Source organism: Tachyglossus aculeatus, chromosome 18, assembly GCF_015852505.1.
Source record: "Tachyglossus aculeatus isolate mTacAcu1 chromosome 18, mTacAcu1.pri, whole genome shotgun sequence".
NCBI lineage: Eukaryota > Metazoa > Chordata > Mammalia > Monotremata > Tachyglossidae > Tachyglossus > Tachyglossus aculeatus.
Window position 1 is genome coordinate 28,611,073 of NC_052083.1, and position 26,317 is coordinate 28,637,389.

Genomic DNA, 26,317 nt, shown 5'->3' on the forward strand with positions numbered 1-26,317 from the left:
ATATAAGGTGATCAGGTTGCCCACGTGGGGCTCTCAGTCTTGATCCCCATTTTCCAGATGAGGTAACTGAGGCACAGAGAGGTTAAGTGACTTGCCCAAGGTCACCCAACAGAGAAGTGGCAGAGCTGGGATTAGAACCCACGACCTTTGACTCCCAAGCCCTTGCTCTTTCCACGAAGCCTCGCTGCTTCTATACAGGGCCTGGCACCCAAGTATATATGTATAATTCTATTTATTTTGATGGTACTGATGCCTGTCTACTTGTTTTGTTGCCCCTTCTAGACCGTGAAGTTGGGGAGGGATTCTCTCTATCTGTTGCCCAATTGTACTTTCCAAGCGCTTAGTACAGTGCTGTGCTCAATAAGTACAATAAGTGCTCAATAAATATGCTTGAGTGAATAATAATAATATAATAATAATAATAATGTTGGTATTTGTCAAGCGCTTCCTATGTGCCAAGCACTTTTCTAAGCGCTGTGGGGGGGGGGATACAAGGTGATCAGGTTGTCCCCCGTGGGGCTCACAGACTTCATCCCCGTTTTCCAGATGAGGGAACTGAGGCCCGGAGAAGTGAAGCGACATGCCCAACCGACAAGTGGCGGGGCGGGATTCGAACCCATGACCTCTGCCTCCCGAACCCAGGCTCCTGCTCCGAGGCACACTGAGTGAATGAATGAATAGTAAGCGCGAGTGAGCACATTATACATACATATAATAAGGCATTTATTAAGTGCTTACTATGTGCAAAGCACTGTTCTAAGCACTGAGGAGGTTACAAGATGCTCAAGTTGTCCCACGTGGGGCTCACAGTCAATCAATCATATTTATTGAGCGCTTACTATGTGCAGAGCACTGTACTAAGCACTTGGGAAGTACAAGTTGGCAACATATAGAGACAGTCCCTACGCAACAGCGGGCTCACAGTCTTAATCCCTATTTGACAGATGAGGTAACTGAGGCCCAGAGAAGTGAAGTGAGTTGCCCAAAGTCACCCAGCTGACAAGTGGCGGAGCCGGAATTTGAACCCATGACCTCTGACTCCAAAGCCCGGGCTCTTTCCACCGAGCCACGCTGCTTCCCGAGCCCGTTGTTGGGGAGGGACCATCTTTCTATGTTGCCAACTTGTACTTCCCAAGCGCTTCGTCTAGTGCTGTGCACACAGTGAGCGCTCAATAAATACAACTGAATGCCCCCTTTTAGACTGTGACCCCACTGTTGGGTAGGGACTGTCTCTATATGTTGCCAACTTGTACTTCCCAAGCGCTTAGTACAGTGCTCTGCACACAGTAAGCGCTCAATAAATACGATTGATTGATTGATCCCTTCAAGGCCCTACTGAGAGCTCACCTCCTCCAGGAGGCCTTCCCAGACTGAGCCCCTTCCTTCCTCTCCCCCTCGTCCCCCTCTCCATCCCCCCATCTTACCTCCTTCCCTTCCCCACAGCACCTGTATATATGTATATATGTTTGTACATATTTATTACTCTATTTATTTATTTATTTTACTTGTACATATCTACTCTATTATTTTATTTTGTCAGTATGTTTGGTTTTGTTCTCTGTCTCCCCCTTTTAGACTGTGAGCCCACTGTTGGGTAGGGACTGTCTCTATATGTTGCCAACTTGTACTTCCCAAGCGCTTAGTACAGTGCTCTGCACACAGTCAGTGCTCAATAAATACGATTGATTGATTGATCCCTTCAAGGCCCTACTGAGAGCTCACCTCCTCCAGGAGGGCTTCCCAGACTAAGCCCCTTCCTTCCTCTCCCCCTCGTCCCCCTCTCCATGCCCCCCATCCTACCTCCTTCCCTTCCCCACAGCACCTGGATATATGTATATATATTTGTACATATTTATTACTCTATTTATTTTCCTTGTACATATCTATTCTATTTATTCTATTTTGTCAGTATGTTTGGTTTTGTTCTCTGTCTCCCCCTTTTCGACTGTGAGCCCACTGTTGGGTAGGGACTGTCTCTATGTGTTGCCAACTTGTACTTCCCAGGCGCTTAGTACAGTGCTCTGCACACAGTAAGCGCTCAATAAATACGATTGATTGATTGAATCACACAGTAAGCGCTCAATAAATACGATTGATTGATTGATTGATTGATTGAATGAATGAACAAACACCACAAAACGGGCCGAAGGCCGCAGAAGCCTGGGCGCCCCCCGCGCGCTGTCCCGTGACGAGCCGTCAGCTGAGAGGGGGCGGGACGAGCCCGCCGCTAGCCCTCTGCCATTGGTCGGGACTCCCGTCCGTCACGGGACGCCCCGCCCCCTCCGGGCGAGGCGCCGCATCTGATTGGCGGACGGTGGCGGGGATCCCGGAAGCGGCGGCGGAAGGGGGCGCGCGCTCTCCCTTCCCCCGCTCCCCTCAGGGCTGAGGGGGCCTCGGCTCGGGTGGGGGTGATGATGGCGGTGGCGGCGGTGCTCGCCTTGGCGGCCGTGCTCGGACCCGGTAAGGAGGCCTTACCTATATATATGTTTGTACATATTTATTACTCTATTTTTTTTATCTTGTACCTATCTATTCTATTTATTTTATTTTGTTAGTATGTTTGGTTTTGTTCTCTGTCTCCCCCTTCTAGACTGTGAGCCCACTGTTGGGTAGGGACTGTCTCTAGGTGTTGCCAACTTGGACTTCCCAAGCGCTTAGTACAGTGCTCCGCACACAGTAAGCGCTCAATAAATACGATTGATTGATTGATTGATTGATTGAGGCGGTCCGGGCGGGCGCGGGGGTCCGCCGCATTGCGGAGAGCCAACGCCCGGCCTCCCCTCTCGGGCCCCACGACCTTCTTAATAATAAGAATGACGGCATTTATTAAGCGCTTACTATGTGCCAATCAATCAATCAATCGTATTTATTGAGCGCTTACTGTGTGCAGAGCACTGGACTAGGCGCTTGGGAAGTACAAGTTGGCAACATCTAGAGACAGGCCCTACCCAGCAGTGGGCTCACAGTCTAAAAGGGGGAGACAGAGAACAAAACCAAACATACTAACAAAATAAATAGAATAGATATGTACAAGTAAAATAAATAAATAAATAGAGTAATAAATATGTACAAACATATATACAGGTGCTGTGGGGAAGGGAAGGAGGTAAGATGGTAACGGTGCCAAGCACTGTTCTCAGCGCTGGGGTGGTTATAAGGTGATCAGGTTGCCCACGGGGGGCTCACAGTCTTCATCCCCATTTTCCAGATGAGGGAAGTGACTTAGTAATAATAATAATGGCATTTGTTAAGCGCTTACTATGTGCCAAGCACTGTCCTAAGCGCTGGGGGGCGGATACAAGGTGATCAGGTTGTCCCACATGGGGCTCACAATCTTAATCCCCATTTTACAGATGAGGGAACTGAGGCTCAGAGAATCAATCAATCAGTCAATCGTATTTATTGAGCGCTTACTGTGTGCAGAGCACTGGACTAAGCGCTTGGGAAGTACAAGTTGGCAACATATACAGTCCTTACCCAGCAGTGGGCTCACAGTCTAGAAGGGGCTCACGGTCTAGAAGGGAAGAGAAGTGAAGAGACTTGCCCAAAGCCCCCCAGCTGACAGGTGGCGGAGCTGGGATTTGAACCCACGACCTCTGACTCCAAAGCCCGGGCTCTTCCACTGTTTAGAGAAGCAGCGTGGCTCAGTGGAAGGAGCACGGGCTTTGGAGTCAGAGGTCGTAGGTTCGAATCCCGGCTCCCCCACGTCTGCTGTGTGACCTTGGGCGAGTCACTTAACTTCTCAGAGCCTCAGTTCCCTCATCTGTAAAATGGGGATGATGACTGTGAGCCCCACGCGGGACAACCTGAACACCTTGTATCCCCTCCAGCGCTTAGAACAGTGCTTTGCTCATAGTAAGCGCTTAACAAATGCCATTATTATTATTATTCCACTGAGCCATAAGCGTTTACTCTGTGCAAAGCACTGTTCTGATCGCTGGATAAGAATAATAATGTTATAATTTGCTTAATTTGTTAAGCGCTGGGGTGGTTACAAGGTGATCAGGTTGTCCCACGGGGTCTCACAGTCTTCATCCCCATTTTCCAGAGGAGGGAACTGAGGCCCAGACTGAGCCCCCTTTTTTCTCTCCCCCCCCCACCCTACCTCCTTCCCCTCCCCACAGCACCTGTATGTATGTTTGTACAGATTTATTACTCTATTTATTTTACTTGTACATATTTAATATTCTATTTTGTTAATGATGTACATCTAGCTTTAATTCTATTTGTTCTGTCGACTTGACACCTGTCCACATGCTTTGTTTTGCTGTCTGTCTCCCCCTTCTAGACTGTGAGCCCATTGTTGGGTGGGGACGGTCTCTATATGTTGCCAACTTGTACTTCCCAAGCGCTTAGTACAGTGCTCTGCACACAGTAAGCGCTCAATAAATACGATTGAATGAATGAATGAAGTGACTTGCCCAAAGCCACCCAGCTGACAATTGGCAGAGCTGGGATTTGAACCCATGACCTCTGACTCCCAAGCCCGGGCTTTTTCCACTTAGCCATGCTGCTCTTGACATTTGTTCCCCAAAAGGGCGCCTTTGAATTCATTCGTTTCCTCATAATGATAATAATGAGGGTATTTGTGAAGTATTGTTGGGGAGGGACCGTCCCTATCTGTTGCCGACTTGTACTTCCCAAGCGCTTAGTCCAGTGCTCTGCACACAGTAAGCGCACAATAAATACGATTGAATGAATGAATGAAGTGCTAAGCGCTTAGTAAGTGTCAAGCACTGTTCTAAACCCTGGGGTAGATATAACCTAATCAGGTTGGACTCAGTGGCCGCCCCACATTCATTCATTCAGTCAGTCGTGGGGCTCGCAGGCGAAATTGGAGGGAATAGGAGCTAATCCCCGTTTTACAGATGAGGAAACGGAGGCACAGACAAATTAAGTGACTTGCCCAAGGTCACACAGCAAACAGGTGGCGGAACTGGGATTAGAACTCAGGTTCTCTGAGTCCCAGACCTATGCTCTTTCCTCTAGGCCATACTGCTTCTCTACTTCTCTACCCATTATGACACTTTGGGTAACATTTTAGAGCTTAAAATATTTAGCATGAACTTGCAAAGCATTGTGCCGTTTATTGTCTTCCACTAAAGAGCTCAGTCTTGAAGTCTAAACCAATTACATTTTGGTCTGATCAAAAAATGGTATGTATTGAGTGTTCAGATATTAAGTGCTTGGGTGAGTACAGTACAATAGAGTTGATAGACACGTTTCCTGCCCACAGCAAACTTACAGTCTAGAGGGCTACACTGTCTAATATTAGTAATAGAATTGGTTTTTATTTTTCAACAATCAGTGGTATTTATCAGGCACTTCTTGCATGCAGAGCACTGTGCTAGGCGCTTGGGAGAGTATAATAGGGTGGGTAGATACATCCCTGCCCTCAAGGAGCTAACAGACTGGAGGGGGAGACAGACATTAAAATAAATTACAGATGGATATGTAACTAAATAGGGTGCGGGTGGGGTGAAAATCAAAGCATTTAAGGATTACAGACCCAAATGCCCAGGTAGCACAGAACGGAGGGCAAATCCAGGCAAGTGAGGGCTTGGGCAGGGAAATCCTCTTGGAGATGTGATTTCAATAGGACTTTGAAGATGGGGAAAGTTTGGTGATGTCTCAGTCAATCAATCAATCATATTTATTGAGTGCTTACTGTGTGCAGAGCACTGTACTAAGCGCTTGGGAAGTACAAGTTGGCGACATATAGAGACAGTCCCTACCCAACAGTGGGCTCACAGTCTAGAAGGGGGAGATATGAATAGCCTTTTAATCGATGAATGGTATTTACTGAGCACTTATTGTTTGCAGAGCACTGTTCTGTGCAGTTGGGAGAGTAAAATACAACAGAGTTGGTAGACATGTTCCCACCCACGAGGGGGTACAGTCTAGAGAGGGAGTTTAGTGTTCTCATATAAAGCAGAATACTTTTGTTTATGGCTGTTTTACTTAGGGTTCCTGGAGCTTTTCTCTCTAGATTTGTTTAGGTGACTCAAGCCAGAAACCCGAGACAATCAGTTTTGCCTTAATGGGTCAGGTCAGGTGAAATTAAATCATAGTCTTCTGCCTTGTGATTACCCATGGTTTTTCTATTTTAATGTTTTTGATCTAAGCGTTTCCCCTGGTCTGACTCACATAGGGTCACCGCATAGTGGAGGCAAAACACTGAGAAGCAGCATTGCCTAGTAGATAGAGCACAGGCCTGGGAGTAAGAAGAATCTGGATTCTAATCCTAGCTCCACCACTTGTCCGCTGTGTGACCCTGGGCAAGTCACTTCTTTTTGCCTCAATTACCTTATCTGTAAAATGGGGATTAAGACAGCCTCATGGGTGTCATGGATGTGTCCAACCTTGATTACCTTGTATCCACCCCAGCACATAGAACAGTGCCTGGCACATGGTAAGTGCTTAACAAATACCATAAAAAAAAGACAAGAAGGGAGAGCAGAGCCTGGAGGACAGTGGAAAGTACAACTGTATTTTATTTTGCCAAACACTTAGTACAGTGCTGTGCACAAAGTGCTCAATAAGTACCATTGATTAATTGGAAGTATTGGGAGTGTAGGGGCTGAGGATGCTTAAGATAAACTAAGAAAAGCGGCACCTTCATTAACGGGGAACAAAAATGAGAAGCTATTGCTTCATTTTTCAAGATGTTTGGAATCGCAGTATCGCCATGATTGTTGCCATGATTTCTAGCCTATACATTTTTTCAACAAAAAGTAGTCCCTGTCAAAATTAAGATAAGGTAAATCATTAATTATAGACTGTAATCTCCATGTGGGCAGGGAATGTATCTACCACCTCTGTTGTACTTATTCTCCCAAGCACTTAGAACTGTGCTCGGCACACAGTAAGTAGTAAAAAAACTACTGATTCATTTAGCTGCCTCATTTTCCCTTAAATCAACTAAAAATAATGTATCCCCTCTTAGGTATGGGTTTTACCCAAATAGGAATTGACAAATGTTCAGTAGATTGAAATTGAAACTCTTAGTTTGACAAATTGTGTAAATCAGAGTAACATCAAATTGCCTAAACATTCAAATCTTAAACTTCTGGAATTGCAGTAAGTCAAATGAAAATGTCCTTGTTGGAAAGCTGTATTTTACTTCTGTTTTCACAAATCTAAAAATCAAAATAAAAAAAAAATTAGTTGCTGTTTTAGATTATTTACTTTTAGGTTACAACAAATGTTTGGAGGCCACATTGTATTTTTTTCTCTTGGATCAGTAACTGCTTTTTGCCACACTATTGCAATCTCATTTTGCCTGCTGGGAAATACAGTGTAGTATCTCTTATTAAAAAGTAGGCTTTGAGGGGAGAATATTCAAATGCAGTCCTTAGGGTAAGAACTGTTGCTTAGCTATCTTTTTACTGGAGCTACTTTTCTGGTTTTTCAGTAATTTATTGTTCCTTTGAACATTACAAATTGATACCATTCTATCATAATAACGGTATGTGCTAAGCACCTACTATGTGTCAAGCACTGTTCTAAGTGCTGGGGTAGATACAAGCTAATCAGGTCGGACACAATCCCTGTCCCATGTGGGGTTCAGAGGCTCCCCATTTTACAGATGAAGTAACCGAGGCACAGAGAAGTAGTGACTTGCTATTCAACAGTCAAGTGGAGGAGCCATGTTTAGAATCCAGGTCCTTCTGAATCCCAGGCCCGTGTTCTATCCATTAGGCCATGCTGCTTCCTATTGCTTTACCAATATCTTGAGGTGGTTGATTTAATTAAAAAAGTAGGATTTTGGGGAGAGAATACCTGAGACTGCATTTAGCAAATATATTCTCAATTTTATTATTATTATTATATGTGACCTTGGACAAGTCACTTAATTTTTCTGTGCCTCAGTTACCTCATCTGTAAAATGGGGATTAATACTGTGAGCCCCAGTGGGGCAGGGACAGTTTCCAACCTGATTAGACTGTGTCTATATCAGCGCTTAGAACAGTGCTTGACAAATCCATTATTATTATACTTACTGTACTTACCCCAGTGCTTACTATGTGCCAAGCACTGCATTAAATGCTGGGTAGATTCAGGATAATCATGTTGGACATAGTTCCTGATCTTCATCTGGCTCACATGCTAGGTAAGAGGGAGAACAGGTATTGACTCAATTTACAGGTGAGAAAAGTGAGGCAGAGAGAAGGGAAGGGACTTGTCCAAGGTCACAGCAGGCGTGTGGCAGAGTTAGGATTAAAACCCAGGCCCTCTTGACTTCCGCGCCTGTACGCTTTCCTCTAAGCCATGCTGCCTCAAAATAATGTTTAGCACTTTGAAAAGTACTCATTGTCTCTAAAGTAATTAGGAATTGTCTAATCCGTAATGAGAGAGGTCCGTATTTTTCAGCTGAGGGGAGGAAGCAAGCACGTAGAGGTTGAGTCTTAAACTTCTGGAGAGGAAACCTTCAGAGCTATGTTTTTAACAAGTAGGAATGAAGGCTCTAGTCATGTACTTTGACCACTAAGGAGCAAAAAAGTTTTTGAGGTTCACTGATTAATGCGCAATTTGGAATAGAATTTGCTAAAGGTTAAAAGTTCTGCCTTTCATCATATAAACTGGGGCCAATTACTTTGTCCAAGTTAAAAAAAATTGGATTTAAGGGACCTTGAAAACCAAGTCAAAGCAAACTCTTCTAGGTATATCAATCATTCCACCAACACCTACTTTAGGTCTAGAGTGTAAAATAAATTAGGCCGGTCCTGAAAGGAAATCACACAGTGGGAACATAGAATGAAAATGGAAAATAAGACCCACAGCTTAGGAGTACTGTATTTTTAAAAATTAGTGCTGCTCACGTCTCTGCTATTTCAGTTGGGAAAATGTAAATTTTTTTCCTCCAGGTCTTTGATCCTTATCTGCAAGCCTGAGGTCAGCAGTGATAATGTATTAATTCACTCAGTCGTATTTATTGAGTGCTTACTGTGTGCAGAGCACTGTGCTAAGCATTTGGCAGAGTACAATATAACAAAAGACACATTCCCTGCCTACAATTTTTTAAGCATTTATTTTGTGCTGATCTAAGCACTGAGCTAAACGAGATCATAGGGTGGGACATAGATAACTTGGTAACTCTTAAAGCTCTGAAGTGGGCTTGGGTTTGGTGGAGAAAAACTGTGCAACCAGAAAACCCCCCAGACTCCTCTGCTGTAGGTCCTCCATGCCTGCCCCGCTGCTGCCCAAGTCACTACCCCAATCCTCAGGTCCTCCGTGTGAGTTCCTCATCCTGAAATCTCAGGTCAAGGATCGTGCTGGAGATTCCTTCATACCAGAGAAGTATAAATAAGTACCACTTGGCTCCTTTCCTTGGCACCTCCTCTAGGGAAGCTCTCCTGGAGGGGTAAAACCCATTGATTGCAGTTGGGTGTTTTAGGCAACTATCACTTTCCCGTTCTTAGGAAGAAAAGGTTGTCTTGTCGAGCTGGTTGCTATTCATATCTTCCGTTGGTGTAAATATGCTTACTGTACACAATAACAGCACCATGAAATATTTACAGTCAACAGTGACCTCATTTGCACACCACTCATTTGTTTAAAACTTCCTCAGGTCAAAAGAGTACTAGGCATGCGTGATAAGGTCACAGAGTTTTTTTCTGCCAGGAGGCACCTTCTGTGAAGACATTAACTGCTATGCTGCCTTCTCTATACTACTGTTACTGCTACTACTAATCATAGTATTTGTTAAAGTGCTTGCTGTATGGCAAGCACTGTACTAAGTGCTGGGGTAGAGCCAAAGTAATTAGGTCAGACACTTTCCCTGCCCCACTGAGGCTCCTGATCTACGTAGGAGGGAGAACAGGTATACTTCTGATGTAGTTTGGTCACCGTTTTTGGTGATGTTTAACCATCTTTTTTGTGCACATCTCTGGACTCCGTGCCCACAAGGAGTTTACAGTCTATGGTGGGAGAGAAATATAAGAGGAGAAAACCTAATAGGCATCAAGTAACTCTCCCTCCCATCCTCCCCCTTTATATTATTATTAAAGTACTTACGACGTGTCAGGCACTGTAACGAGCAGTGGGGTAGATACGGGATAATTAGTTTGGACACAGTCCTTGTCCCTCATAGGGCTCCCAGTCTTAATCCTCACTTTACAGATGAGGTAACTGAGGCACTGAGAAGCCAAGTGACTTGCCCCAGGTCACCCAGCAGACAAGTGGCAGTGCTGGGATTAGAACCCAGGTCCTCTGACTCCCATCATCAATCGTCATTAATCGTATTTATTGAGCGCTTACTATGTGCAGAGCACTGTACTAAGCGCTTGGGAAGTACAAATTGGCAACATATAGAGACGGTCCTTACCCAACAGTGGGCTTACAGTCTGAAAGGGGGAGACAGAGAACAAAACCAAACATACTAACAAAATAAAATAAATAGAATAGATATGTACAAGTAAAATGCTCTTTCCACGAGGCCACACTGCTTCTCAGCCTGTCCCCTTCCCTGTCCTCATTACAGTAACAGCACTGTTTCTAGTGTTCAAACTCCATACACGAGCCCTGCTTTGCTTCTTTCTCGTCTTTCTTCCCTTCTCCCTCCCCTTCTCCTCTCCCACCCCACTCATTCCACCGCCCCCTCAGAGGATCCAGAGGCTGAGGCCCTGAAGGAGTGGCTCATGGCCTGGGGCCTCAGTGGTGGAGGGCTGGTTCGGTGCTCTTTAATTCACCCAAGGAACCGTCCCCACCCAAGGGCAGGGGTGGACACTACTTTGGTGGTGGGGGCTACTGGGAAGAATCCTGAGGCCACCAGTCATAATAATAATAATGATGGCATTTATTAAGCGCTTACTATGTGCAAAGCACTGTTCTAAGCGCTGGGGAGGTTACAGGGTGATCAGGTTGTCCTACGGGGGGCTCACAGTCTTCATCCCCATTTTACAGATGAGGTAACTGAGGCACAGAGAAGTTAAGTGACTTGCCCAAAGTCACACAGCTGACAATTGGCGGAGCTGGGATTCGAACCCATGACCTCTGACTCCAAAGCCCATGCTCTTTCCACTGAGCCACGCTGCTTCATCCCTTGTCCTCTCTCCCCTACCCGCTAACCTGCTTCTGTTCGCCCCGCCCCAACCCTTCTCTTCCTAAAAACTCTTCTAGTCATACACTCTCGCCACTACCCAGTGGGTGGAGGGGAGTAATCCCCCTTTTTTTTTTCTTTCTGGTATCTGTTAGCGCTATGTGCCAGGCACTGTACTAAGGACTGGGGTAGATATAAGCTAATCAGGTTGGACGCAGTCTGTGTCCCAAACAGGGCTCATGAGTCTTAATCCCCATTTTACAGATGGGGTACCTGAGGCACAGAGAAGTTAAGCGACTCTCCCAAGGTCACATACCAGACAGGTGGCAGAGCTGGGATTGGAGCCCAGTTCCTTCTGACTTCTGGGCCTGAGCTCTATCTGCTAGCCCACGCTGCTTCTCTCAGAAACACCTCTGTGTCCTTACCTTCAATCAATCAATCAATCAATTGTATTTATTGAGCGCTTACTGTGTGCAGAGCACCTTCAGACCTCAGATCTTCAGTTCCCAGACCCTTGTCCTCAGACTTGGCCATCTCCCTTAACAGTCTATCAGTGGTATCGATCAAACACTTTCTAATTATGATACTTGTTAAGCATTTACTATGTGCCAGGTACTGTTCTAAACACTGGGGTAGATGCAGCTCACCTGAGCGGGTTTTCACTTTTTCGTTGCAGGTGTCTTTGGGGATGAGTTCAGTGTATTAAGATCACCACAGTCTGTTGTTTTCCAAAATGGAAACTGGCCGATACCTGGGGAGCGAATAGCAGATGTGGCTGCGTTATCCATGGGCTTTTCCGTCGAAGAAGTAAGCGTATGTGTGGTGAATGCATTTAGAGCAACTTGTAAGGAGCATTTTTTGTTGCTGAATTTAATTACGTTGACAGATGACGTTGGGAAATTATGAGGTATTCTCAAAAAGTATGACATCAGTTAAATTGACTACCCTGCATTTCCTCTGATAAACAAGTGACAGCTTTGGGAATTTGGTCTTAAGCACTCCCCCCGCCCCAGTTGAATATAGCTGAAGTTAAATGATCCCACTATAGAGAAGAGAAATTGTCCCAATACAAAACTCCAGGGGCCTTAACTCCTCTGTGGACAGCCAAAAGAAGCCTGAGAATCCTTGTGCTAAAACTTAAAGCCACAGCTTAATACTTTGCGTCCTCTGGCTGTCTTATTGTTTCCTGGTAATACTGAAGGAAGCCACCAATCAATATTTAGCTCCGATTGTAGAAATGTCACGCTAATTTCATTGTCTGTTGATTCATTCGGCTGTTCCCGGAAGCCTTTGGGCCTGGATCGTTGGGGAAAAATCTTTAGTTGCAATACTGCCTTGGTAAAGCTGGATTTTTGGTTCAGCGAACCGAGGGGCAGTGGGGGAGTCGGGGAGGAGTATTGTTGGACTGACTCCTCCTGTCTCCCTCCTCATGCCATGGCTGCTTCTCCTGCCACTCAAATGCCATCTGAGAATCTCAGTGAACAAAGATTTGGGTTTCAGCAAAATGATGTACTAATGCCCCTCTCTTTAATTTTTTTTTTGTACTGTCATTATTTAAAAGCTAAGGCCAAGATTACATCTAGGAAGGGTGAGGGGGAGAGCAGAAGCATCCTGGTATCTTTGACTCCTTTTCCAGTGGACTGCAAAGAGGCTATATAATTTTAGCTTCTTGAAAGCCTCATGCAGAAAATCAATTCTTGATTTTTTTTTTTAATGGTATTTTTTAAGTGCTTACTGTATGTCAGCCACTTTTCTAAGTGCTGTGGTAGATACAAGGTAGTCAGGATGAACACAGTACCTGTCCCACCCGGACCTCGTAGTCTTAATCTCCATTTTACAGAGGAGGTAACTGAGGCCCAGTGAAGTGAAATAACCTGTCCGGGGTCACACAGCAGACAAGTGGCAGTGCCAGGACTAGAACCTGGGTCCTTCTTACTTCCAGGCTTGTACACTATCCATTAGGCCACGTTGCTTTTCTCTTGTGTTCTTTTCTTGTTTGTGGGTTACCCCCGCTCTTGTTTCTTTTCTTTCCTTTGGCTGATATGTAGCAATCTCACTGGCCATTTAGGGCATCTCACTGGCCATTTATCTCTGTTCATTAACGCCTCCACTGAAGTTGAGCAGAGTCTGGGAAGAATGCTGAAAATCAGTCAGATTTTTGGCTCCCTCACAGCCCCATTTCAAGAGTTAAGGAATGGAAATGGAAAAGATCATTCAGAGAAACAGTATGGCCTACTGGACAAAACCAGAGGCCTGGAAGGCGGTGGACCAGGGTTCTAATCCTAGCTATGTCTCTTGCCTGCTGTGGGATCTTGGGCAAGTCACTTCACTTCTTTCTGCCTCAGTTCCCTCATCTGTAACCTGTCCTCCTTTGGATTTAGACTGTGATCCCCATATAGGATAAGGGACTATGTCCAACTTGGTTATCTCGTTTCCTCCCCGGTGCATAGTACAGTGCTTGGCACATAGTAAGCACTTAACAGATAGCATAACCATTATTATTAACACCACGAATAATAATAAATAATCAGTCTCTCTTTTTTTGGTAATCAGAGACCCAGCCAGATTAAGGCCCTTGTGGGTCAGTCTCCATAGCCAAGGGTCTCTCCCCGTTCCCTCCAGGGCTAGTTTTTGCCCTGCAGTGGTGGAAAGAGAGAGGCTGAAGGGCAGAGGGAAGGGATGCTATCCCACTGTGCCCTCCTCACTGTAACCGTGGACAACCAACAGCCGACCAGTGGCCATAGTTACATAATCAATCATCTTTATCGAGTGCTTACATGAAATGTTGAGCGGTTCCTGTGGAATTGATAACGAAGCATTTCTTCCTTCTTTGAAACTTGTAGGACCTTTCTTGGCCTGGCCTGGCAGTGGGCGATCTGTTCCATCGTCCTCGAGCTACTGTTTTGGTAACAGTGAAAGGAGTGGATAAACTGGCCCTGCCCAAAGATGGTATTTCATATCCTCTTGAAAATGTGAGTATTTATTGTCAGGAATGAGTGCAGCTCCCACGAGCTTTTCTCCTAGGAGTTTAAAATGCACAAACTAACCTTCTTGTTTTAATATGGTGCTTGATTTTTAAAAAAAAAATTGATTCTGAGGACAAATGCTGTAGTGGCGTAAGCTTACTGACCAAGAAGAGATATATGCTCACTTAAGGAAGTTAGTCTCAGTTGCTACACTTCAGAGGATTAAACTCCTCTTCCCCTTTTTCAGGCACTTTGACTTGATATTTGGCTTTTAAAACTGTGGAGGAAACGGGCATGGTATGCAGTCTTATTAGATGGAGAGGAAAAGGCATCTTGCTCTGTTTGCAACAGAATCGGTAGAAGAGGAGTGATTTGTTGGGAGTTATGTTTATAAAGATCCGACAATTGCACAGTGCCTTTTTGGCATTCATTTACAAGAAATCAACTTTCACAATCCAAGGGGCAGTTATGGAAAATCAATAGGAAGAAACCTCTGTGGTAGAGAAGGAATATCAAAGAGCTCTTAGTGGGATTTCAGTGTACGGGCAACACTATATATAACCCTTGAATATATAAAGATGTATTGTTCTGAAGGGTAGGCAACAGAGAGGTTTATAGCATCTCCTGATGTAACTGACCCTGTTGAAGAGAAGGAATCTCTAAGTTTTAATTTAAATCCATCAGTCAGTGCTAAATTTATTGAAATTTTAATGAAGGTGAGGCATTTAGGAATCAATCGAGTAGGTAGACACAATCCCTACTCTCAAGGACCTTTCACTCTAATGGGGAAGACAGACAAGAATGATTTACAAATAGCGAAAGGAGGAGGAAGATCAAGGCTATAGTAAGAAGTAGTATGACTACATCAAGATGAAATAGCCGAATAATGAAGCAATCAATCAGTTGAATTTATTGAGTGCTTACTGAATGCAGAGCACTGTACTAAGCACTCTGGAAAGCAAAACACAACACTATCACAAGCATATTCCCTGCCCACGTAAAAATAAAAACTAATAAGTGAACATTTACCTAACTGCTGTAGATAGGAATAAAATATATGTGCTAACAGTGGGAGGGGAGCTGTGGGTTGATGTGGCTAAGGCGTGAATTAATCAGGAAAGTTTCCTGAAGGAGATGGAATTTTAGAAGAGGGGAGACCTGGGATCTGGCAGATTTGTCTGAAGACAGATGGTAGTCATTACATTCTTCCAAACAAATATGATGAATGGCGTTAGTGAGTTTTCGCCCCTTCGCTTCCCCTTTTTAAATTTTCTTCTCCAAGAGCGTGAAGGAAGTTCCTTAGCCGGCCCTCATTATTTGAGCATTTTTAAATGGAAAGAGTGCATTTCTTCTTGGTAGACTGCTCTGGCCCGTTGAGCCAGTTCATGAAAACGCGCTTGTTCTTTTCAGTGAGCGCTGAACACTTAGGGAACGATCATTTCTGCCAAACTGTCAGATTTCCCCACTTTATATAAATTACTCCCTAATAGTAAATTAGGTACTCTGGGAGGCATATTAACACTTTTGAGCCACAAAAGGACTATTTAATGGAGTAATTTGCTAAGTGGTTCTCTAGTGGCCTAAGAAGTTATAATGAGCCCAATTCTGTCTCTTGTAATTTGGGCTATTGTAAACCTTCAGAATTCACATGAGGGTGGAAGAATGTCTCCCCAACCCCTGTTCTGGGCCCTCCCCCCTTGCAGAATAAGTGATTTCCTTACCATTTTGCACCATGAGCCAGTGGTGGGTTGGAATAGCGCTTTCCCTCCCAGTGGTTAGAAGTAGTGGTAGTAGTAGTAGTAGTGATAGTATTTATTCAGCACTTGCATGTGCAGAGAGCCCTGTACTAAGAGCTGGGGAAGAATACACGGGAGGGAATCTGACATGGTCCCTCTCCTTCTCGGGGGCTTGCAATTGAAAAATAAGAAAAGGGGGAAAGAGGGCTGGTTAATAATAATGGTTATGCCACCTTGATTGTATTAATGGTGGGAAACGAAGAGTAAAGAGGCGGAGATTAGAGAATGAGGGAAGAAGAGTAAGTGTTTCTTTTTCCCCAGTTTGTTTCCTTCCAGAAGAAATGAGAAGAGCTAGTAGAGCATGGGGGACAATAAGATAAAAAGATAGGATTCTTAGGCAGGGACAGCAATACTCTTGAGGTCACTTGTGATTGCAGTTGAGTCCCATCTGCTAGTTGCTCCTCTCTTTGTGGATAAAATGGGGATTGTGGTGGCATTAGAAAAAAAGATTGCAATGCACTGATAGACACCTGTCAATAGAGATTAGAAAGCAGTTGTTGCCAAGTGTGGTGCGTGTATAGCCGTGGTTCTCCCTGCTGCCGCTTTGCCATCGGTGGTGAAGGTTTCTCACCAAAGAACCACTGGGGTGGGAGGGCTGGGGGTGGTCCATGAGCGGACCAGCCCAGCAGGGACCCCAAAGGAGAGCCGGCTAATGGGGGCCACGGGGGCTGCAACGGTTACCAAGGCAACTTCTGGCTGGGTCAAGTACTGTGGGGACTTTGGTGGGTAAGGGGTCCTCTGTGTAAAAAGCCTCCCTGTGCGTTTGACAGCCCTGCCCCACCTGCCCACCCAGTGCGCCCCAGCAGGACCCCAGTAGGAACAAGGGAGGGAGAGGCTGGGGCTGGGCCCATCCCGGACACCCTGTCTCCTCCGCGCCCATTCTCCATCTTGCCGGGAGATGCCCAAGTCATACCTGGTCGGAGACATTTTGGCAGAGAAGGTCTTCCTTTAAATACGTAGCTGAGGATTTTTAATGGACATTTCGTTCTTGTGTTCCAGGCAGTTCCTTTCAGCCTGGACCGTGTAGCAGATGCTATCCACAATTTGTTCTCTGAAGAAACCCCTGTTGTTTTGCAATTGGCTCCTAGTGAGGAAGTGAGTGATTTCCTTTTCGTTTCATACTTGAGAAAGTAATTTTTTTTTATGGTATTTGTTGAAGTGCTTACTGTGAGCCAGGCTCTGTACTAAGCAATGGGTTAAGCGTGGTTTAGTGGACAGAGAACAGACTTGGGAGTCAGAAGGACCTGGGTTCTAATCCCTGCTTCACCAAATGTCTGCTGTGTGACCTTGGGCACGTCAGCTAATTTCTCTCTCCCTGTTACCTCATTTGTAAAATGGGGATGAAGACTGTGAGCCCCATGTCAGAGGGAGACTATGTCCAACATGATTATCTTATATCTACCCCAGCACTTAGTACAGTGCCTGGCACATAGTAAGCACTTAAAATACCACCACTATTATTATTATTATAGTTAATAATAAGATAATCAGATGGGACACAGTCCCTGTCCCATATGGGCTCACCATCTTAATGCCCATTTTACAGTTGAAGAAACTAGGGCACAGAAGTTAAGTGACTTGCCCAAGGTCATGCAGCAGACAAGTGGCAGAGTTGGGATTAGAACTGTTATAGACTGTAAGCCCCCTGTGGCAGAGATTGTCTCTCTCTCTATTGCTGAATTGCACTTTCCAAATGCTCTGCACCCAGTAAGTGCTCAGTAAATACAATTGAATGAATTAACTCAAGTCCTCGGACTCCCAGGCCTGTGCTTTTTCCATTAGGCCACTGTTCCCCTTTTCCCTTCATTGACTGGAATTTGTTAAAGGCTTAAAAGTGGTTTTTGTTACCTAGTATGGCGAGAATGTCCACTGCCAATAATTTACATATACCGTATTGGAATTGATTCCGGGCATGGGTAAACTCAAAATCAGTGTCTCATTTCAGAGAGTGTACATGGTGGGGAAGGCAAACTCAGTATTTGAAGACCTGTCGGTCACATTGCGACAGCTCCGTAATCGCCTGTTCCAGGATAATTCCATTCTCAGTTCCCTCCCTCTCAACTCTCTGAGCAGAAACAATGAGGTAAGCAGCACAGCGATGATATCACTGTTGCTTTTGTTCCCCCCTCTCCTCACACCAGTGACTTCAAAACATTTTTAGGGAAATGAACAGCAGTCAATCAGTGGTATTCATTGAGCACTTACTGTGTGCAGAGCACTGTACGAAGTGCTTGGGAGAGTACAAAGCATCAGAGTTAACAGATGTGTTCCTTGCCCATAAGTAGCTTACAGTCTGGAGGGGACAGCAAAGACTGCCTCGCAGAAGTGGAATTCATTTATTCATGTCTAATTCTTACTCTGTCTTGACTAACTCCACTCATTCCTGGTTATGGCTACCTTAGGGTGGTAGATGAGGTTCCAAATCTAAGATTGCTCTGTGTCTGCCTGGACAGAGCCCAGCCCAGAAGTGTGGTCTATTACAGTGCCCCCACTGCTGTGGTATTCAATCACTCAGTGGTGTTGACTGTGTGTTGAGCACTGTATTAGGTGTTTGGGAGAGTCTACTACGAGTTGGCAGACATGGTCCTTGCTCATAACGAGTTTACAGTCTAGAGGGCATTGCTTGGTCTCAGAGCCCTTTCAGACCAGCTGGGCTGGTATCAGCGATTCCAGAAGCTCATCATAGTACTTAGCCTCTGTTTCTGGTAGGTGGGGGTACTCTCGACTCTTCTGCTGTGGTCTTTTGGAACACTGAGGATGATGAGGGCGAGAGCAGGAGTGGTATGTTGCCATCAGCACAGAAGAGGAAGAATGGAGATGCCTTTCCCTTTACCTGCCCACCTAGCCTATCTGGCAGATTATGAAAACTGGGGCAAGAAACTGCAACTTCATTCCTTCATTGCTATTTATTGAGCACCTAGAACCTGTCTTTGCCAAGAAAAGTATTTCATGCGGGGGAAGAAACAATAAATAAGGCCCTGTCCGTAGACCTCAGAAGAAGAGAGTCGAGAGGTTGACAGTGGGCACCTGAGGAAAGATTTAATTACTAAAGACAAAGCAACATTGAACAGCAGGGCCTCAAAACATTGCAGTTGTTGAGCCATTTTCACATTTGTCGTCTTCTGAAGGTTGGGAGCATGGCTGGAAGTTAAAAAAAGAATTTTAACCAGAATGCTGTCGAGGTGGACGGATGACTGCAGGCTCAGAGCCCCTTCATGGGCCCGCAGATTGTTTATTTTGGGCTTTTGTTTTTTCTTAGTGGTGTTTAAGCACTTACTATGTACCAGGCACTGAACTAAACCCTAGGGTAGGTACAAAGCCAATCCGGTTGGACACAATCCAGTATTCCATGTGGAGCTCCCAAGTTCTTGGGCTGGGCCAGTGGCTGTGTCCTGCCAAGAGAGTGTGAGCCCACTGTTGGGTAGGGACTGTCTCTATGTGATGCCAATTTGTACTTCCCAAGCGCTTAGTACAGTGCTCTGCACATAGTAAGCGCTCAATAAATACGATTGATTGATTGATCTTTCAAGAGAGAGGTAAGAGTGGAGCTGACTTGAGGCTCCATCTCCAAGGTGTGCCCTTACCAGTTCCAGCTGGTGGTGACCAAAAACAGCTGGGAGTACTGTCCCAGCAAAGCAATTTTCCTATCTGAGCCCATTTCCAGCCTGTTTGGTTTACTCCTTGCACTGGTTTTGAGTGATCTTATGATGTTCTCTAGACTTACAGAAATGTAAGACAAACCTTGCTGGCCTCCTTTTTGGTAACTTGTCCCTTGGGGCCCCTCCCTCTCTTTCCTTAAATACAGTGGTGTCAAAGGGAGGAAATTCTAATCTGGCTCTTTAGTTTATCCCCGCAAGCCCCCATATAGTCACTTTGCTCAAAACACATTTTTCTAGTCTTTATCCAGGAGTTAAGAACCTGTGTCTGGGAGAAAGCTGACTTTCCTCTAGGATTTTTAAGAGTAGGGCTCTTCCTTTTTTTAGCCGGTAACATGCTTTTTTAAGAAGGAAGCATGTTTTGTGTGTTTCATTTTCTAATAGCTGTTAAGGAATTTATACTCATGGTTTTTAAATAAAGTTACACAATATGGACCATCCTTTATAAAAACAAACATTCAGGGTGAGGCTTTGTTCAAGCAACAATGAGCCCAAATATCACTTTTCATTATTTTTTTTTCTCTTTAGGTTGACCTGCTCTTTCTATCAGAGCTACAAGTCCTACGTGATATTTCAAGTTTGGTAAGCAGATTGGTGTGATAGTTACAAGAAAATTTTCTCTCTTTTTTCCACATAGTCCTTAGTAATAGCAGATATTATTCCTATCACTGGCCAAGCTGTACTTTGGCCACTGTAAAATAATAATTGTTCTAATAAGTAGCCTAACATCTGATGTAGGGAAATTGAAGATGGCAATGATGGTTTTAGGATTTGGGGAGTTTGTGTTGTATTTATGTATGAGTCTCTTTATTCAGAGGAGCCAGCAAGGAAAACTAGGTAGTCCACCACCAGAGAGCGAGAGCTACGCGAGTTCCATTTTTGCCTCTGAGTTGCTGGGACACACCTCTCCTTCGCCTTTGCCCTTTGCCATTCACAGGGCAAAGGGGGATATCGTGTAAAGCCAATAGAGCAGTTCCTTCCCCATCTCATGCTGGGGTGAGGACCAGTAATGTGTTTGTGGTAATGTTAAATTGATTTCTACTGGGATTTTTTTTCTTTTTGCACCCGAACATGGAAAAATCATCCTCATATCTAAAACGGAAAGACCATTCTCTTTCGCAGTTGGTCGCCTAGCCTCTCTCCGCTGGACTTTGCTTGGAGCCAGACAGGGGTGGAATCTGGGGCCTTAGCTTAGCCCCAGTGATTAAGGGATTAATTGAGCGAAGACTCTCAACAGTTCAGAGCTGCTCGGCAGGCCTGTTACTGTACCATTGTGCCTGCCTGAGCAGTCCCAGTAGGTACAAAAGTCTGTCTCTGAACATGCAGTGCTGCAGCGCATCGTGGGGATGCTGCCCTTCCGTCTGGGGTGCTAGCGTAGGTTCCTCCCACTTTAAGCCTGTCCCATGCCAGAGTCTTCGCCAAGCGTTTGGAGGAGCAGAAGGGTTACAGAGCAAACAAGCCTTGTTTCCACCCACCTCTACTTCCTGGCCCCCGGGAGCAGGGCTTTTTAACCACAGCATCTGGCAAGTGTTCAAGTCGCTGCTAGAAACAGGGGCAAATGCTTTATTTGGTTTCCACGCAAAGCTTCCTCAGGTTCTTGACTTTTCCTGTGACACATACATGGCAAGAAAAGGGTCAGTATTTAAAAGTAATCGACTTCAAGCTAGATCATTCTTATACCTCACCGGGGCCAGGCTGATCCCGTTTTTGATTTTCAAGCTGTCTCGGCACAAGCACCTGGCCAAAGACCACTCTCCTGACCTGTACTCCCTGGAGCTGGCTGGCTTGGACGAGATTGGGAAACACTATGGGGAAGACTCTCAGCAGTTCAAAGATGCTTCCCAGATTCTCGCTGACTTCCTACAAAAGGTGAATTTCTCTGTACTGTAAAATGAGGCCCAGTCCTTGGTCACAAAGGGGTCTGTCTGTCCAGTGGCCAGGGTTTCGGGGAGGGAACACGAGAGAAGAAAGTTGCTTGGGGCAGCTGGCACCCCCTGCTCCTCATGTGGCAGTTGGGGGCGGGCTCCACTTCAGCGGAGGGTTGGGCAGATATTGTTGCCATGTCAATACAGTGGCAAACCCGTAAAAACTTAGCTGCATTACTCTTTTAACAGCGATTAAGAGCCTGCAAATTAACAAGACTGTCGATTTTAAAGCATGCCCCCAGTTGCCGGGAATTAGAAGGGCAAGACTTTGCCTAAGTAGCGGGCCCCCAAAAGTCTGGAATCGCGGCCCTACAGCCAAAGCCTTACCTTTTCCAGTTTGCAGATGAAATGTCCAGTCTCTACGGTGGGAACGCGGTCGTGGAGGTGGTGACAGTCAAGACTTTTGACACTCCCCTTGTGAGGAAAACCCGGTCCATCCTTCAGGTTAAGCAGATGGTAAGTACACTTTGTGACGCGACTTTAAGAATGCAGTGAGCACTCTGATCTCCAATATGTTGAGGGGCCGAAGGGGACGTTCTGTTCCTTAGGCCTCAGGAACAGAAACTAAGTCACAACTTTATTCACCCAATCATATTTGAGCGATTACTGTGTGCAGAGCACTGACTAAGCACTTGGGAGAGTACAGTATAACAATAAACAGGACACTTTCCCTGCTCACAATGAGCTGATCATCTAGAGGGAACTTTCCAACATCAGAGGACATCTGGAATAGAATACAGGTGAATTGATATTCAAATGTAGGGGGTTTGCTGTAGACTTATTTCTTCCCCAGTTAAAAGCCCGCTGCCCATTTAGTACTTAGGCTTCTTTTGTCATATCTCCCTGTTTTGTGAGAAGGAAGCCAAAATTTGAGTATCTGCCTAGCCCAAATGCAACATCTGCGTCTATAGGCCAAACATATTTTTTGGAGAAAACTTGGCTGTAGAAAACTCCATTTTTGGCTGTGATCCGCCTGGGATGTCTGCCTTCGTTCATGGGGGCTGCTTTGGACAGACAGATCCCAAAGTTTTGGGCAAGTGCCCATAATTGTTACCAGTGTAAGCTCTGTGGTCAGAAAGTCTGCCACCCGCTTGCCTGGTCTCTCCTTGAGCCTTGTCCCCAAGGGGCATCAGCAATCCCCAGAGCCTGGCAGAGGGATGCAGTGTGCCTAGGCAGATGCCAGGCAGGTGAGGAAGGGCATGATGGCTCCTCCGAGCTGAAGTGAGGCAAAAAATCAAACCATGCTGTTTTTTGAGTGCTTATTATTATGGGCCAAGCACTGTTCTGTGTGCTTGGGAGAGAACAGCCCATACCGAGCTTACAGTCTAAAGGAAAAAGACCCGTATCAGAGTTTCGTACTGTGCCCCGGCTATAAATCGGACACTTAGCTCTTTCCTACTGCATGTGGATTCCACAAGAGCTTTTTCAGCTTACCTTTACAGATGGCCAGGGTAAGTGTGCTTTCTGTCCTCCCTTTTGTTGACACCAGCCAGCTCAGCCGCTGCTTCGCTTTCCTTATCCCTACTGAGAGGCAGGAATCAGTGACTCACTTGGTACAGACCTTTCTGCCGCTGAAACAAGCAGGGATAAACATTACTTTCAGTCAACACGGTTGTGTTTTGCCACTGAAAATCCTATCTTTGGGGAGGACAAAAAGTATTCCTTGCGATAGTTGTTCCCTCTGAAGGACTGATTCCTGCCCAATTGGATTAACCTCTTTTTCCTCAGCAAACCCTACAAAGTGGCTGTAAACTCTGTGTTCACTTCTTCAGTGGTAACGTGTTGGTCTCAGCTATTTGGACACTCACAGCTGGCTGTGGGCTGGACAGAATGTAATCTTTAGTTCACCTCTATTAACTGTGAAACACATGAGCCAGAGCTGTATTTGGTGTTCTTTCATTTTAAGGTATAGAATTATTTGATTTCAAGTTCCAAATAGTCTAAATATCTGCTAGGGAATTTGGCCTTCTAGTGTCTGCTAGAATCCAGACTCACAAGGACCCTTTGGAAGGTGCATTCTTGGTTCTGAAATTCCTCCAAACTGGGCCTAGAGTGTCCTATTCTGTTAGACTTGATGCCATGTTGTAAGATGGTCTTTCCAGGCAGACTTTTGGCTGAATGTTTAGTTATTGCTGTTTGTGCCCAGGCATTTTTGTGGACCAATACAACTTCTTTATTAAGCTAAAAGTTCATTCTGGCTGTTTATGTGGTTTAGAGAAAAGAAAAACTAATTGAAAGTCATTGGAATTTGACTAAACTTACATCAAGTTCAGGGACATGTAGAAATTCTCCAACTCTCTAATAGCTATCCTTGCTTATCCAATATCCTAATTCTCCTTGCACTTCCAACTGCTTTGGACATTGAGAAAAATCTCACCCTTGGATTCAAGGCAGTCACTTGGCTCTCTTCCCCTTACTCATCCTTGCTTCTCTCCTCCAGCAAGCAAATTTGCACACTGTCCCCCGTTCTCACATCCTCCCGTCTTCTACATCTGACAGACAAGCACTCTCCCCCTCCTCGGGCCTCCTACTCAGATCACATCTCCTTCAGAAACTCTCATTCCTTCCCCCGCAGCATTCATGTACATTCATTCAGTTGTGCGTGTGTGCAGAGCACTGTACTAAGTGCTTGGGAGAGTAAAATACAGCAGTAAACAGACATTCCCCACCCACAGTGAGCTCATAGGTAAGGAGGGGTGCAGGGAAGCACACAAAATTGAGAATTTGGAGGCAAGGAGGAAGAGTAAAGCCAATGTTGGTTGGCATAACTACCCCTCTACAAGAGGATTAAAAGTGAATCCAATACACTCTATATGCAACAATGCTATTGATGACTACTGTTTTATATTGGTGGGCAATTTCTCTAGCTGAACAGCTTCATCATCAATCGTATTTATTGAGTGCTTACTGTGTGCAGAGCACTGTACTAAGCGCTTGGGAATTACAAGTTGGCAACATATACAGTTCCTACCCAACAGTGGGCTCACAGTCTAAAAGACTGAAATCTAAGTCAAATCTAAATCTGAAAACAGCTTGAAATCTAAGTGCACTCTGGAAATGAATACTAGCTGTCGATGAAAATTGTGATGCGTACATAGTTATGTACACCTCCTTCTGCATGGTTGTTTCCCTTAGCTATTACTTTGTCTCCCCCCTTGGACTCTAAGCTGCTTTGGGGAGATTGTGTACTGTACTCTCCCAAGCACCTTCGTATAGTTCTCTGTCCAAGTAAGTGCTCAACAAATAAAACTGATTGATGGGATTACTCACCCCAGTCCAGCTTCCCTCTGTCTGCTGATTTCCAGAAGTGCCCCGTTGCTTGTGTTCCCGGTCCTCATGGTCCGCTTCCTCTATTTTTAACCGTCTTCTCTCTCTCATCCAAACCGCAGTCCAATCCCGGAAGCCCCTACAACCTTGCGTACAGATACGACATTAATTACGCCGTGGTCTTCAATATCATCCTTTGGATCATGCTGGGCTTGGCCTTAGCCGTGGTGGTCATCTCCTACAATCTCTGGAATATGGATCCTGGCTATGACAGCATCATTTACAGGATGACAAACCAGAAGATCCGCATGGACTGAACTTCTCTTGGGCCCGCCAGAAAACGTGGTATGGGCACTTGGCTTCAGAGTGTTAAAATGAATCTCCTGGAGTGGTGTAAAGTGGATACCGTCATCTTAATTTATAAAGTCAAGATCTGTTTCTCCATTCAGTGTACTTGCAACTCTTTCTCAACGTGAATTCAAAACATTGACATGAGTGGAATTGTTTGCAATGCATATCCTACAGCCTGTTAAAATGGCATGATATTTTCTTTCTAATTTCATTCCATTTTGTATTTGGAAACATGCTCCGAACAAGTGAAAACACTTAGAAGTGAGTGACATCCTGTATTGCTTATGTGTGAAAATTGCACTGAAAGTATGATAGAAACATTCTTCTAAATGCTTAAATATTTTACACTGGATAATTAAGACATCTCTTTGGACTGTTGTATAGTTTGAACCGCTGGTGAATCTATTTATGTTGATATGTTAATGTCTGCAATGGCTTATTAGACGTGGAAAGATGTAGTTGTGCATCTCTCCCTCCCTCCCCGCCCGTAACTTGAGGCCGTGGCTCTGCAGATTAGAAACCTCTTACCTGTGGTGATCTGTATTTTTCCAAAGTCCTGGGCTGGAAGCTGAAAAATAGAGCAAGAGGATGAGAAGGGAAACTTGAGCAACAGCAGGCAGACCTTCCCTGTAACTACCAATGTCCACCATGACTCTGGGAAGGGGGCGGGGAGTCACTCATCCCAGCCATCCTGGTTTCCCTAGCACTGAATCTCAACATTCCTGGGTGTTGCAGCAGGGAATCTTACAAACCTATCATTATTCGAGGGTGGCGGTGGAGGCACTGGCTTGCTCTTGCAAGTTCTCAAAGGAAAAAAGAAAACCAAACCCAAAACAGTCCACCCCTGGGAAGGGCAGATCAGTGCTCTAAACTGAACAAAGTATGTAAGGCTAAAAATATGGCAATGCTTTAGGACTGCTGTTAGAAGTTTAATTCTACTAGATGGTTGATTCCTGTTTTGAAAATGGACCAATGTTTTTCATGCTTCTGTGTGATTGAAATAAAAATTGATAAGATGTCCATATATGCCTCTGTCACAGACAAGGCCTGTGGGATGGTAAGAGAGCATCGTCTCAGACCTGGGGTTGTGGAAAGACAGGGAGGCTGGGCTGAAGAGGGGGAAAGGAAGATTATGCGCAAGAGAGGCAGGAAAGGAGGGGAAGAGGGGACTTACTGACAACCCACCATCTTAGTTTGGGCAGCAGAGGACGGCTTGCTGCTGTGCTTCAGGCCCTGGTGTACCATTCCCAAGCCCCTTCCCTGTCTTCCATACCTAGGAGAGTAAGAAGGAGGTAGACGCATGCCGATTTGGACA

At 45.2% G+C, this 26,317-nt stretch overlaps 1 protein-coding gene and 1 long non-coding RNA gene across 2 annotated transcripts; one reads left to right on the top strand and one right to left on the bottom strand.

Annotated features, from left to right (window-relative positions):
• The first annotated feature begins 2,362 nt into the window (after positions 1 to 2,362).
• On the top strand, positions 2,363 to 26,028 carry ATP6AP2 (ATPase H+ transporting accessory protein 2). Its single transcript, XM_038760192.1, has 9 exons — positions 2,363 to 2,460; positions 11,718 to 11,848; positions 13,885 to 14,013; positions 16,803 to 16,898; positions 17,749 to 17,886; positions 19,988 to 20,041; positions 21,179 to 21,328; positions 21,721 to 21,840; positions 24,774 to 26,028. The coding sequence occupies exons 1-9, from the start codon at positions 2,412 to 2,414 to the stop codon at positions 24,966 to 24,968; spliced, it is 1,062 nt and encodes a 353-aa protein (XP_038616120.1). The 5' UTR covers positions 2,363 to 2,411; the 3' UTR covers positions 24,969 to 26,028.
• LOC119940132 lies at positions 18,701 to 21,797 on the bottom strand. Its single transcript, XR_005454886.1, has 3 exons — positions 21,712 to 21,797; positions 20,935 to 21,066; positions 18,701 to 18,944 (listed from the first exon to the last, which is right to left on the bottom strand). It is a non-coding gene; the product is annotated as an uncharacterized LOC119940132 (long non-coding RNA).
• Positions 26,029 to 26,317: the final 289 nt, after the last annotated feature.

Excerpts from the sequence above, each read along its gene's own strand:
- ATP6AP2 (XM_038760192.1), top strand. The coding sequence starts at position 2,412 with ATGATGGCGGTGGCGGCGGTGCTCGCCTTGGCGGCCGTGCTCGGACCC. Across the intron at positions 17,887-19,987 it reads CTCTGAGCAGAAACAATGAG|GTTGACCTGCTCTTTCTATC; the intron begins GTAAGCAGCACA and ends TTTTCTCTTTAG. Across the intron at positions 21,329-21,720 it reads TCGCTGACTTCCTACAAAAG|TTTGCAGATGAAATGTCCAG; the intron begins GTGAATTTCTCT and ends TACCTTTTCCAG.